Raw genomic sequence first — 13896 nt, 5'->3', positions numbered from 1 at the left:
TCACAATTCTGGACTTCAAGCTCTATTACAAAGCTGTCATCATCAAGACAGTATGGTACTGGCACAAAAACAGACACACAGATCAATGGAACAGAATAGAGAGCCCAGAAATGGACCCTCAACTCTATGGTCAACTAATCTTCAACAAAGCAGGAAAGAATATCCAATGGAATAAAGACAGTCTCTTCAACAAATGGTGTTGGGAAAATTGGACATGCAGAATGTGTCTGGACATTTCTTTACACCACACACGAAAATAGACTCAAAATGGTTCAAAGACCTAAATGTGAGACAGGAGTCCATCAAAATCCTAAAGGAGAACACAGGCAGCAACCTCTTCGACCTCAGCCGCAGCAACTTCTTCCTAGAAACATCCCCAAAGGCAAGGGAAGCAAGGGCAAAAATGAACTATTGGGACTTCATCAAGATAAAAAGCTTTTGCACAGCAAAGGAAACAGTCAACAAAACCAAAAGATAACCAACAGAATGGGAGAAGATATTTGCAAATGACATATCAGATAAAGGGCTAATATCCAAAATCTATGAAGAATTTATCAAACTCAACACCCAAAGAACAAATAATCCAATCAAGAAATGGGCTAAAGACGTCCAAATGGCCAACAGACACATGAAAAAGTGCTCAACATCACTCGGCATCAGGGAAATCCAAATCAAAACCTCAATGAGATGCCACCTCACATCAGTCAGAATGGCTAAAATTAACAAGTCAGGAAACGACATGTTGGTGAGGATGTGGAGAAAGGGGAACCCTCCTACACTGTTGTGGGAATGCAAGCTGGTACAGCCACTCTGGAAAACTGTATGGAGGTTCCTCAAAAAGTTGAAAATAGAGCTACCATACGACAGAGTAATTGCACTACTGGGTATTTACCACAAAGATACATATGTAATGATCAGAAGGGGTACGTGCACCCTGATGTTTATAGCAGCAATTTCCACATGGCCAAACTATGGAAAGAGCCAAGATGTTCATCAACAGATGAATGGATAAAGAGGATGTGGTATATATGTACAATGGAATATTATGCAGCCATCAAAAAAACCATGAAATCTTGGCATTTGCAACAACATGGATGGAACTAGAGGATATTATGCTAAGCGAAATAAGTCAATCAGAGAAAGACAAGTATCATATGATCTCACTGATATGAGGAATTCTTAATCTCAGGAAACAAACTGAGGGTTGCTGGAGTGGTGGGGGGTGGGAGGGTTGGGGTGGCTGGGTGATGGACATTGGGGAGGGTGTGTGCTATGGTGAGTGCTGTGAATTGTGCAAGACTGATGAATCACAGACCTGTACCTCTGAAACAAATAATACATTATATGTTAAAAAAAAAAAAGAGAAGATAGTGGGAAGGGAAAAATGAAGGGGGGGAAATCGGAGGGGGATATGAACCATGAGAGACTATGGACTCTGAGAAACAAACTGAGGGTTCTAGAGGGGAGGGGGGTGGGGGCATGGGTTAGCCTGGTGATGGGTATTAAAGAGGGCACATATTGAATGGAGCACTGGGTGTTATACACAAACAATGAATCATGGAACACTACATCAAAAACTAATGATGTAATGTATGGTGATTAACATAACAATAAAATTAAATTAAAAATAAAATATCTTTAAAAATAATAGTTTAAAAAAGCAAAAGACATTTTTACAGTAATAGAACAGTTGTTTGTAAAAAGAGATTTTCAGAAAGTGAATAAATTACCTTTTTCATCTTTTACCTGAAGTTTGTTTAAGTGGCAGGCTTACATTCTTTTCTCATTACATGCATGGATACCTGAAGAAGTGAGCTAGAATCTTCCTTGAATAGTGAAGTTTACTCAGATAAAATTTATGTTTTAATAGAACTATTTATTTTCTGACCATATGCTTAAGAGTGTCTCAGATTTCTTTTCTTTTTTTTTTACACTCTGCTTTGGGCCATTGTACAACCGTCTGTTATCTCAGAAACTTTTATACTTTGTTCTTGTTTTATTTATTTTATTTTTTATTGAAATATACTCGACACATGCTATTGTGTAAGTTTAAAGTGTGCAACATGCTGATTTAATACATTTATATATTTCAATATGATTGCCTTTGGGGGGTTAGCTAATGCCTTTATCAGGTCACATAATTATCATTTCTTTTTTTAGTGGGAATAAGTAAGATCTAATCTCTTAGCAAATTTGTTATTTATAATACAGCATTGTTGTCTGTAATCACTATACTGTGCATTCGATCTCTAGGACTGATTTTTCAACTAGTTGCAAATATATTTCTTAATTAGTAGATCACAGTATTACTTCACTACATTGATGTCTAGTTATCTTTAAAATATTCATTTACTGTTTGTTTTCCACACTGACATGCATCGTGTCTAAAGCTGTGTGTACCTTTTTCTGGGGCTGCTTCGGTTGCAGATGGAAAGGTCCTACAGGGAAGAATTAGATTTGGTTTAACAGGTTTTGTTTAGCACCTAGGAGAGCTCCCCATGTAATCAGGTCTAACGAAGGTCACTTTGAAAGGTAGCATTCTGTAATTTTCAAAAGACTTTTACACACATTAGTCCTTTTTGATATTCAAGAAATTAATCAATGCACACAGTAACACGTGACTCTTCTGACAACTTCAGTAATCGATAACATCCAGAGAGGCCAAAAGAAAGAAACCATATAGGAGATGTAATAAAATCTATGCATTAGAATCCTACAAGGAGCTTTGGGGGGTTCATTCAGAGAGTATTTATTTATGTTATCATGCTATCTAGCAAAAGTGCTCATTGTTTTCCCCACCTGCCACAGATTTTGAAGCAGAAAATTAAAAAAGGCAAAGGGTCCTGTTGAGGGCAAGCTCTAGGACAGCCCAAGAACAAGAAGCTGGCTCCACAGCCAGAAACTGAAAAGAGAAACAGGCATAACAACCAAACATCAAAATGTAAAAACAACATGGATCTGAAACCCCCTCACGTAAGCTGCACACAGACCTACACACCTTGATTGGCACTGAGGAGAGCCCCACACAGCAGCCCAGCACAGAACTGATTAAATGAGGACCCCGAGTCTTCAAGAGAAGTGCCCTGACAGCTGCCATCTTCTGTTCTAGAAGGATGATGTGCATCAGGAATGGTTAATACTGTTGCTGGTATAGCAGAAGTGAGAGTGGTCTAACGTACTACCCTTGTGTGTTCACTCTGTTAGCTACAACCCCAGAAGCTTCCATCTTGGGAAAGAGGATGAACGGTGCCAGGTTTCTATAGGCTCACCCTCCGGTGCCATTAACTAAACATCTCCTGTTGGGATGGATATGAGATTGGTACCTTCAAGGCTCACCCCAGGTGCTTACTCCCAAGTGGAGTGATGGAGAAGGAAGCAAGGTGAAATCTGGTAGTCTGCACACAGACATTTGAGGTGTGATTCTATCTGAACAAGAACTGATTCCCAACCCAGAGACAGCCAGGGACAAGTGAGGCATATGGAGAATCAATACTTACAGGATATGTCACTCACCTTTTCATCCCCAGCACCCAACATGCTGCCAAGTGTTGGCATTGAATAAATGCATCATGAGTGATTGATTACATCACACCACTGAGATCCATTCTGGACATCTGTTGCTTCCTCTCCTGATATTCCCACCTTGTTGTTCATAAATCAGTCTTGAAACGTTTACCTCTGTTCCTAAGAAATACGATCATTTGTGTGTTCGAGTGGAGGGGGAGAAATGATACCATTTTACTGCACCATGATCCCCTTACCATAGTTTTTTTTTTTTTTTTAGATTTTTATTTATTTATTTGACAGAGAGAGACACAGCGAGAGAGGGAACACAAGCAGGGGGAGTGGAAGAGGGAGAAGCAGGCTTCCCGCTGAGCAGGGAGCCCGATGTGGGGCTCAATCCCAGGACCCTGGGATCATGACCTGAGCCGAAGGCAGAAGGCAGACGCTTAACGACTGAGCCACCCAGGCGCCCCCCCTTACCATAGTTTTTGATATTTTAATTAAAACCAAAAAGCATGACTAGCTTTTGTTCAGCCCTTATGTTATGTAGAGAAGGTATATGTTTTACCATACCTACTATTTCTGAATGGCAACCCCAATGTTTTATGGTCCTCTCTTTTTTTACCCCAAAATAAAAGGTTTAACTATTTGCCATGTTCTTTTCTAGCGGAAGATAATAGTCTGTCTCAAAAGAAGAAGGTCACAGTAGAAGATCTCTTCAGTGATGATTTCAAAATTCACGACCCTGAGGCTAAGTGGATAAGTGGTAAGTCCTGAGTCCTGCGTGCGCACAGGAAGCTACTTTTCCACAGTTTGGGTTTGGTCTGTTAGACCATGTTCTCTCTTTGGCTGTAGAAGTGGATGCCCAGAGCTCTTGCTGTGATAATCATCTTATTATCATTCTAAAAAATGTGCATCTGGTAAAATGGGGCTGTTTCTTCGTGAGAAGTGGGTTCTCTGTGTCACCTCCCCGAATCATTCTTTCTCAGATGGAGATGTGAGCTGTTGCTAAGCAACAGGACCAGCCAGAGATACAGGCGAGCTCCCTCGCTCTCCGTGTTCTTTCTTCCCTTTTATACGGCCCTGCTTTCACTCCCGGCTAGATAGAGGGGTCGAAAGGAACTCAAAGGCTTCTTCTTGAATGCCAGTAAATGAACGAGAGTATGGAGCCTGGTACACATTTGAGAATAAATTTATTTTCCTCTTGCTCTTTAGTCTGGATGTAATCTACTTTTCTTGTTTTGTGGGGGGGAATTAAACAACAAAACACAATTGGAGGCAAAAGGCAATATGTATGTTCATGATGCATTTTTTGGTCCAGAACATAATCCATTTCATCCACTTGTGGCTGAACTAATTTCCGAGTGTAGTCATGGGAGAGAAGGTGTGAATGACCATGCACCATCCTGTGCACGCTTTGCTGCCTCCCCCTTAAGTAGTCCAGCCAGCATACCTCTCCTGCTGTCTCCATGAACGTGGATTTCATTGAGGGATCTTCAGTGGGATGCACTTGAAACTTAATCCTCAGGTCAGAGAACCTTTATGGTGGAATGCTGGCGGTCTAGTTCAAATCCTGGCTTTTATAATAAATGAGGCCCAGAGAGGTTAAATGATTTTTTTTTGAGGTCACACAGCTTGCCAGTGGCGCAGATGTAGTTGGAAACCTGTCTCTTGACTTCCCATTTAGTGCTCTTCCCACTACTGTCTTGTTGAGTGACACAGTGTTATTGTGTTTTCTTGCTGTCAGGCTGCTTCTGAAACACTGCTCATGCTTCACAAACTCTCAAAAATCCACTAGCAATGGCTCTTCTCCATTTGTCTCCAGCTAGGGCAGGAGCTTCTCTTTTATCCTCAACTGTGGCCTCAGTATTCATTTCTGATCCTTAGATTAGCTTATTTAAAAATGAAAGAAGTAGGGGCGCCTGGGTGGCTCAGTTGGTTAAGCGACTGCCTTCGGCTCAGGTCATGATCCTGGAGTCCCTGGATCGAGTCCCGCATCGGGCTCCCTGCTCGGCGGGGAGCCTGCTTCTCCCTCTGACCCTCCCCCATCTCATGTGCTCTCTCTCTCTCTCTCTCTCATTCTCTCTGTCTCAAATAAATAAATAAAATCTTTAAAAAAAAAAAAATGAAAGAAGTAGATGGAGTTCAGAGGGAATATATTTTATACACAGAGGGAGAAATAGGAGCAGTGTGCTGGGAATAGCGGTTGGGGGGGACCCACAGAAATCCAGAATGCAGAGAGAGCCAAGGTCTTTTTGTTTGATGGAGGAAGTAATTTTACCTTTTGTGTTGAGGGAGACTTAGCACTTGCTCTCAGTTTGTGTTGACCCTTTGCATAGGCAGGAGGAAAGTACCAATAGCGTACTCCGGGCTCAATCTTGGGAATGAAAGGTGGTTACCCTCTTCTTAAAGATTGTGAAGTCATTCTAGAAACAGAGCTAACAATGAGTGGCCAGGCATTTCAGTCTTAAAGAATGGCTAGGGGTTTACTAATTAGAGAAAGCAGAGAATAGACCCCCGGGGAATGTAAGGCTAGAATGTTAGTCTGTGCTAAACCTTAGTGAAGAAAAGAAAGTAGAGAGAGAAAAAGAGGAGAGAAGGGAGGGGGAGGAGAGGAAAACTGGTAGAGAGGCAAAATCTAGGGATAAAACAAATTGGAGACGAGGAACACTGAACCATAGCTGTGGGGTTCAGAGCAAGTCAGAAGAAGCCCTGCAAAGACTCCATGAAGTGCTAAAATAATATTCCTATGTCTGTTTATTAGGGTGCCCATAGTTGCAGACTGGGCCTAAATCAGCATTCTATAAGCAAAAAACAAAATTTTAAAAAAAGCCTAGATCTGGAGTCACAAGTGCTGGTAAGTTTCTGCTGGAACTATGTTGGTTATAAGGAGTTTGTATCTCATGAGCTAATTCACACTGCAGAGGAGTGGAGCTGGGCCAGAGGTGTGCTGGCTCTCCGGCCAGAGGAAACAAGCCAAAATTTCTTTATTGGCAAAGTTGGGAGTTGATACAAGCAATTGAGAAATGGCCTCGTGTCTGTCCAGCAGAAAATGTCCAGCCTACCTGTTTGGCAGGTTAATTCTATTCATGAAGACCACCTGCAATTCTAAATGAAGTGCCTTTGGTGTCCAGGACCTTTCTTAGAAGTACTCTCCCTTTGTAAATGTACACATCCAGTGTAACATTTTGCTACAAAGTAACCAGTAGTCAGGTTTCTCCAAAGACTAGGCACCAACCAGAGGGTAAGCGAACATGACTGTTTTTCTCCCTACACTCCTCTTATCTGTCCTCCCGCTGTTCTTTCATGCGTTCCTCTTCCTGATCATTCCCTTTCTCCCTGATCCCTAAAATGTAATAGCTTAAATGGATGAAGTAGCTTTACAGTGGTTAACTGAGACTTTATAATTGATTCTTCACAAATACCATAAAGAATTTGTCCATTTCTTTAATATCACAAGTCTAAATGTGAAGATCCAGGGAAGGATTACCACAGTCATAGGATTATCGAATGATGTGAAGCTGTGTGTGCTTTAGAAATTATCAGAACATTGCTTCATTTCAGTTAGTATTTACTGAGTGCCCACAGTGCAGCAGGCAAGGGAAACAGTGTTGGGCCCAGGGAGCTGTTTCTTACTGGTAGCCTTGAGAGTCACCTCTGTCATCTACCGTACCTTCTACCACCACCATCACCATGACAGCCTCCTTTCTCTCCTCCTCTTTTCCTTTCTCCTCTGTCTGTTCCTCCTCTCTTCTTCATCATTATCACCACCACACCATCATCACCATCACCACCACCATCACCATCACAACCATCACCATCACCACCATCATCATCATTACCATCATCATCACCATTACCATCACATCACATCATCACATCATATGACATCAATACCACCATCATCATCCTTACCACCACCATCATCATTGCCATCACCACCATCACCATCACCACCATCACCATCACCACCATCACCATCACCACCATCATCACCATCATCACTATTACCATCATCATCACCATTATCATCACATAACATCATCACATCATATGACATCAATACCACCATCATCCTTACCACCACCATCATCATCACATCACATCACATCATCATCATTACCATCATCATCACATTACCACCATCATCATAACCTCCTGGGGGTTTCCTATATCTTATGCTCTAGGCTAAGTGCTTTGTACATATTAAATCATTTAATTCTCACAACCATTATTCCCATTTTACAGATGAGGAAACTGAGGCTTATGGTGTTCAAATAACTTGATCAATATCACAGTTAGTAAGTAGCAAAATTTGGACTTGAACCTGGGTCTCTCTGGTCTTTATAAATTGTGCTACATTGGATCGAACCCAGGTTTCTGGTGTCCAGCCATTTTCTTTCACAACCTCACTAGCAACATAGTGCGTTTTATCCAAAACTATAAGTTGCGAATATTTCAGAATTATTGTCTTCCCTTAAATTCTCTATTCTAGCTCTCCTTATTCCCATGATGTCAAGCTAACAGAATACCTAAGTGATAAAGAAAGTGGAGTAATTCCCCATGGAGAAAGTAACTTGATTGTTGTATTTTTATTATTATTTTTTAGTGCACATCAACCACTAAAGATAACAAGTGTAGCTTAGGTTTAGTATTGGAGTTAATAGTCTAGAACCTCATACACTTTATCAAGAGGAAATTTATCGGGTTAGAGTTAAATTTCTCCTCACCCATTTTTATACTAGAGACTTGCTCTAATCTACCTTTTCTGAGAATGATTGGTATAATAGTCTTCATACTCTCTACCCTCACATATTGGTTGCAACCAGATGAGGTCTGTGGATCAGTAGAATGGATACATTGAGCACCCCCTACAAAGAAGGAGGTCCACACGTCCTCAAACTGGCCACAGTGCAGTCTCTCCACACACTCACTTGGTGGAGGGAATTCTCCCTTCTTTTGTAGTAACCACATTGTACTGCTCAGCCTCCTGGATTCCTTGATGTGCTGTGCTGGGATTCCGTGATGTGAGGGGGTCAGGCTTTCACCCCAGCACCCACCGAAACTCCTCCATGCAGTCCCCGCTAACCTCCAGGTAGCTGCCTCCCATGGTCACTTCTCAGACCTCATCTTACTTTACCTGTCAACTGATTACTCCCTCCACCTGGGTGGACTTCCCCCTGACCTATAGGTCATCATATTCCCTTGGCTTTATTTCGACGGTAGGGGTGACTCCTTCTCAGGCTCCTGTGCTGCTTCTTGCTCTTCTCCCTGACCTTTCATGGTGGTGGGTCCCAGGGCTCAGCCTCTGGTCCTCCCCACTGAATATCTGCACTTCCTCCCTCAGGGTTTTCATCGAGTTTCATGACGTTAAGTATCCTCCATCTACTGATGTCTCCTGAATGTGTGTCTCCACACTGCATGTCTCCCGAAGTTCTCAGCTATCATCACAACCTTCAGCTTCAAACTCCAAATCTGAGTTCTTGATCATTCCCCCCCCCCGACACACACACAAAACAAAAACCAAAAAATAACCCCTGCCCTATCCACTGCTTCTCCCAAGTCAGTCCATGGGAAGTCCATCCTTTCAGCAGAACAGGCTAGAAAGCTCAGAGTCATCCTTTGCTCTGCTCTGTCTCTTGTACCTCATATCGATCCATCAGGAACTGTGCCAGCCCCACCCAACATACTCAGCACCCATCCAGACTCAGCCAGACATCTGGGTTCATGATGCCATGCCACAGGCAGATTTGGCAGTGGTCCCCCCAGAAGGATCCCGACCAGAGACAGGCATGCTGCAAGCAAGACCAGGAGCAGGGCCCTCCAGCTGCTCCTCGGATAAAGGCTCTTTCTGGTGCCAGGAGAAGGGGTCACCTAAGGGACTGGGGTGGAGTTTTTATGTTTCCAACTTCTAGATATCTGGATTCCTCACACCTCTCATTTCTTCTCACTGTGTGCACCCCTAGGGGAAATCATTCATGCCCAGGACTGTGGTTACTATTCGTGTCAGTGAGTTTCAATTCTGTAGCAGCTCACACGCTCTTGTGAGCTACCAGCGTGTGCCGTGTGTGGCAGTGTGTGTATGTGTCCCCCTGACTGATTTACACGTCCGCTGGGGTGTCTGATGGATGCCTCACAGGCGCGTGGCCAGCCTCCCCCAGTCTCCCGTCACAGCGCTCACACTGGCTCCCCACCGTTCTTAGGGTGAGGCACGCAGAGAGGAGGGGGTGTGCTAGGCATTAGGAGCATCCTATGCATGAACCACCCTATGGGAGAAAGAACATGGACTCTTGAATCCATCAAAAGAAGCTCAAGTCAGCTCAGAGTAAGGGGAAGCTGGAGAGACACAAAGGCTGAAGAAAAGCAGAAGTGTGTAAGTGGAAAGTAAGCAGAAGGCTGATCACAGAGAGTCCAAGAAATGGAGGGTCCCGGGGGCCAGGACTGCATGCCTCACCCTAAGAACGTGGGGAGCCAGTGTGAGTGCCTCTCTTTTATACTTATCTTTTCAGGTAATGTAATATGTGGGATAATAATAAGTGCATTTGGGGGGGAAGTTTATAACATAGATCATAAACATATTTCCATGTAATAAATATGTATTTCCATTATCATCTTAATGTCTGAATAGGATCTCATTACGTAAATGTACCTTAATTTGGCCCATCTTCAGAAGCTGCAATGTTAGTGTGTGAGTGGAAGTGAAGTGGCTGATATAAAAAGCCATCATGAATGACGGATGATAGGATGTGCAGCTGAGTAGAAATGGAGGGATGGGAGGAAGGACAGCCAGGTACGACTCGGAGATTTGAAGCCTGGTTAACTGGAATGGCCATTGCACTGATGGGGAGTTGGTTTCTATGGTTAGATGATGAGTTCAGAGTAGAAGTTGACAGAAGATAACTAAGTAGAAATGCTCTTTACATATTGAGGACCAGGCATGAAGCTAGGAGAACAGTCAGAGCCGCTTGGAGAAACGTGGGAAGTAGGCATCACTGAGGGGCTGCTAAAGTCTCCTGGTGGGTGGGGGAGGGGGGCCAAAGGCCAGAGGAGGCAGGAGGAGAGCCCTGAGGTGCAACATCAGGGAAGGCACAGAGAAAGTGAGTTAGGAGAGCCAGCCTACCCGTTTTGTGGTGGCAGGTGGAGAATGCATCAGTGGGAAATTGCCCACGGTGGCCACATACTTCCTCTACCAGGAGATACCCTCTTACTCTTACTAACGCCAGAAAGAGGGTGTAATATTTGGCTATAAACAGCTTTTGTTCTCCCCTCCCTGCATGTGTAAACAACAGCATCAATCTTCTCTGGATCCATGGAGTCTAGTCCCTCCGCACAAATTGTCCGAGGCCAGATGTACTCTCAATAAGCATGTTTGCTTTTGCAGGTTTGCCTCTTAGGAAGAACTGAAGCTTGCAGATGGTCTGGTGAGCTCATGCCCTGTGCAGTGAGCAAGCCAGGGCCATCTGCACCCTTCAGGGAACGTGCTGTTCCCGGCCGGTATCTTCAGGACACAGGCACGCCCGGGGCTGACGGGCAGGAGCTGCTCGCAGGGCCCAGCTCATGTGTCTGCAGCTCCAAGGGGGAGCTTCTCAGACGCTCTGTCCTCCTCGCTGTAGCCGTTCAGCTTCAGGTGGACTGTGGCGGAAGACCACTGTGGCTGGCTCCGGAATCTGTGTTTGTTTTTATGCTCATTTCCATTAATCCAGCCCCTTGTGAGCAGAGAGCCCTCTGTGTCTCTTGGATGGAATACTAGAGAGACCATAGAATTGGAGAAAATTGCTTCCTTTGAATGTAGGAAAATATCAGCTGGCTGGTGATACCAGAAAAGTATATGTTTTAGAAGGTAAAATTGGAGATAGAGCACAGGGCTCAAAGCAACTTGATTTCCATATTTGCTTTTTCCTCTTCTCTTTTGTTATTCGGAACACACAGATGGATTTTTTTTATATATATATATATAAAGCTCGTGGAGTTGGGTAGAGGGGGAATTCAAGTATAAAATGGTTTGGGTATTTCTGCTGCTTTGTGAAAGCCACATTTTTTCAATCAAAACCATAAAGTCATAGAGTTGTGGAAAGTGAGGAAGGCCCTAAGAGGCCATTTGCGCAGCATATACTAATTGGCCAGAAGTAACGTCAGGGAAATGCCCAGAAAGGACAAGTTTCAGAGACCAAAGGTGTTCTTCAACGTCTCGGTGAGGAGGTAAAAATAGCAGTGGCATCATTTGAAGTCATTGCATAAAATACATATCGAAGAACATCATTACACCGTATTCAAGTCTGTAAGAAATAGATGAGATGAAATTCTAGGACACAATTGTGTAAACCACCAATTTCCTCTCTCTCTTTTGTAGTGGTTTTCAAGATTCCACTTTTCCTCAGGAGAAGAGAACCCCAGTTGTCTGGTATTAGGAGGCCAATTATGTCTCAGACTATTTTAAGGCAATAAAGTGCACCCACACCGTTGCTATCCTAGGCTCTGACTGAGGCTCTTTGGGCAGCCCCCTGTCTGCATTGTTCTGTCCTGTGCTTAATGCATCTTCCACATTCCTAGCATCTGAGCTGAAACTATTATCCCCCCACCCCCTCCCCTCTAAAACCCTCAGTTTGTTTCTCGGAGTCCATAGTCTCTCGTGGTTTTTCTCCCCCTCCGATTCTTCCCCTTTATTTTTCCCTTCCTACTATTTTCTTTTTTTTCTTTTAACATGTAATGTATTATTTGTTTCAGAGGTACAGGTCTGTGATTCATCAGTCTTGCACAATTCACAGCACTCACCATAGCACATACCCTCCCCAATGTCCATCACCCAGCCACCCCATCCTTTCTACCCCTCACCACTCCAGCAAATCTCAGTTTGTTTCCTGAGATTAAGTATTCCTTATATCAATTCCTCATGGGGCGCCTGGGTGGCTCAGTTGGTTAAGCGAATGCCTTCGGCTCAGGTCGTGATCCTGGAGTCCTGGGATCGAGTCCTGCATCGGGCTCCCTGCTCAGCAGGAAGTCTGCTTCTCCCTCTAACCCTCCCCCTTCTCATGCTCTCTCTATCTCATTCTCTCTCTCAAATAAATAAATAAAATCTTTAAAAAAAAAAGAATTCCTTATATCAATTTCTCATATCAGTGAGATCATATGATACTTGTCTTTCTCTGATTGACTTATTTCACTTAGCATAATACCCTCTAATTTCATCCACGTCATTATAAATGGCAAGATTTTGGGTTTTTTGATGGCTGCATAATATTTCATTGTGTGTGTGTGTGTGTGTGTGTGTGTATATATATATGTATGTATATATATATATATATATACCACATCTTCTTTATCCATTCATCTGTTGATGAACATCTTGGCTCTTTCCATAGTTTGGCTATTGTGGACATTGCTGCTATAAACATTAGGGTGCACGTACCCCTTCGGATCACTACATTTGTATCTTTGGGGTAAATACCCAGTAGTGCAATTGCTGGGTCATACAGTAGCTCTATTTTCAACTTTTTGAGGAACCTCCATACTGTTTTCCAGAGTGGCTGAACCAGCTTGCATTCCCACCAACAGTCTAGGAGGGTTCCCCTTTCTCTGCATCCTTGCCAACATCTGTCTTTTCCTGACTTGTTAATTTTAGCCATTCTGACTGATGTGAGGTGGCATCTCATTGAGGTTTTGATTTGGATTTCCCTGATGCCGAGTGATGTTGAGCACTTTTTCATGTGTCTGTTGGCCATTTGGATGTCTTCTTTGGAAAAATGTCTGTTCATGTCTTCTGCCTATTTCTTGATTGGATTATTTTTTCTTTGGGTGTTGAGTTTGATAAGTTCTTTATAGATTTCGGATACTAACCCTTTATCTGATACGTCATTTGCAAATATCTTCTCCCATTCTGTTGGTTGTCTTTTGGTTTTGTTGACTGTTTCCTTTGCTGTGCAAAAGCTTTTTACCTTGATGAAGTCCCAATAGTTTTTTGCCCTTGCTTTCCGTGCCTTTGGCAATGTTTCTAGGAAGACGTTGCTGCGGCTGAGGTCAAAGAGGTTGCTGCCTGTGTTCTCCTCTAGGATTTTGACGGACTCCTGTCTAACATTTAGGTCTTTCATCCATTTTGAGTCTATTTTTGTGTGTGGTGTAAAGAAATGGTCATTTCATTCTTCTGCATGTGGCTGTCCAATGTTCCCAACACCATTTGTTGAAGAGACTGTCTTTTTTCCATTGGACATTCTTTCCTGCTTTGTTGAAGATTAGTTGACCATAGAGTTGAGGGTCCATTTCTGGGCTCTCTATTCTGTTCCATTGATCTATGTGTCTGTTTTTGTGTCAGTACCATACTGTCTTGATGATGACAGCTTTGTAATAGAGCTTGAAGTCCAGAATTGTGATGCCACCAGCTTTGCTTTTCTTTTTCAA

The 13896-nt window shown here is 43.1% G+C and overlaps 1 protein-coding gene across 5 annotated transcripts in view; it reads left to right on the top strand.

Annotated features, from left to right (window-relative positions):
• DPP6 (dipeptidyl peptidase like 6) overlaps positions 1-13896 on the top strand; it is a 905150-nt gene that overhangs the window by 564147 nt on the left and 327107 nt on the right. For all 5 annotated transcript variants that reach the window (XM_032394354.1, XM_032394352.1, XM_032394353.1 and 2 more), the window contains exon 3: positions 4172-4270. In XM_032394354.1, the coding sequence (XP_032250245.1) occupies positions 4172-4270 (99 nt within the window). The remainder of the gene's footprint in view (positions 1-4171; positions 4271-13896) is intronic.

This window comes from Phoca vitulina, unplaced genomic scaffold (assembly GCF_004348235.1).
Source record: "Phoca vitulina isolate PV1807 unplaced genomic scaffold, GSC_HSeal_1.0 scaffold80, whole genome shotgun sequence".
NCBI classification, from domain to species: domain Eukaryota; kingdom Metazoa; phylum Chordata; class Mammalia; order Carnivora; family Phocidae; genus Phoca; species Phoca vitulina.
This window is presented reverse-complemented; position numbering and strand designations above follow the sequence as displayed.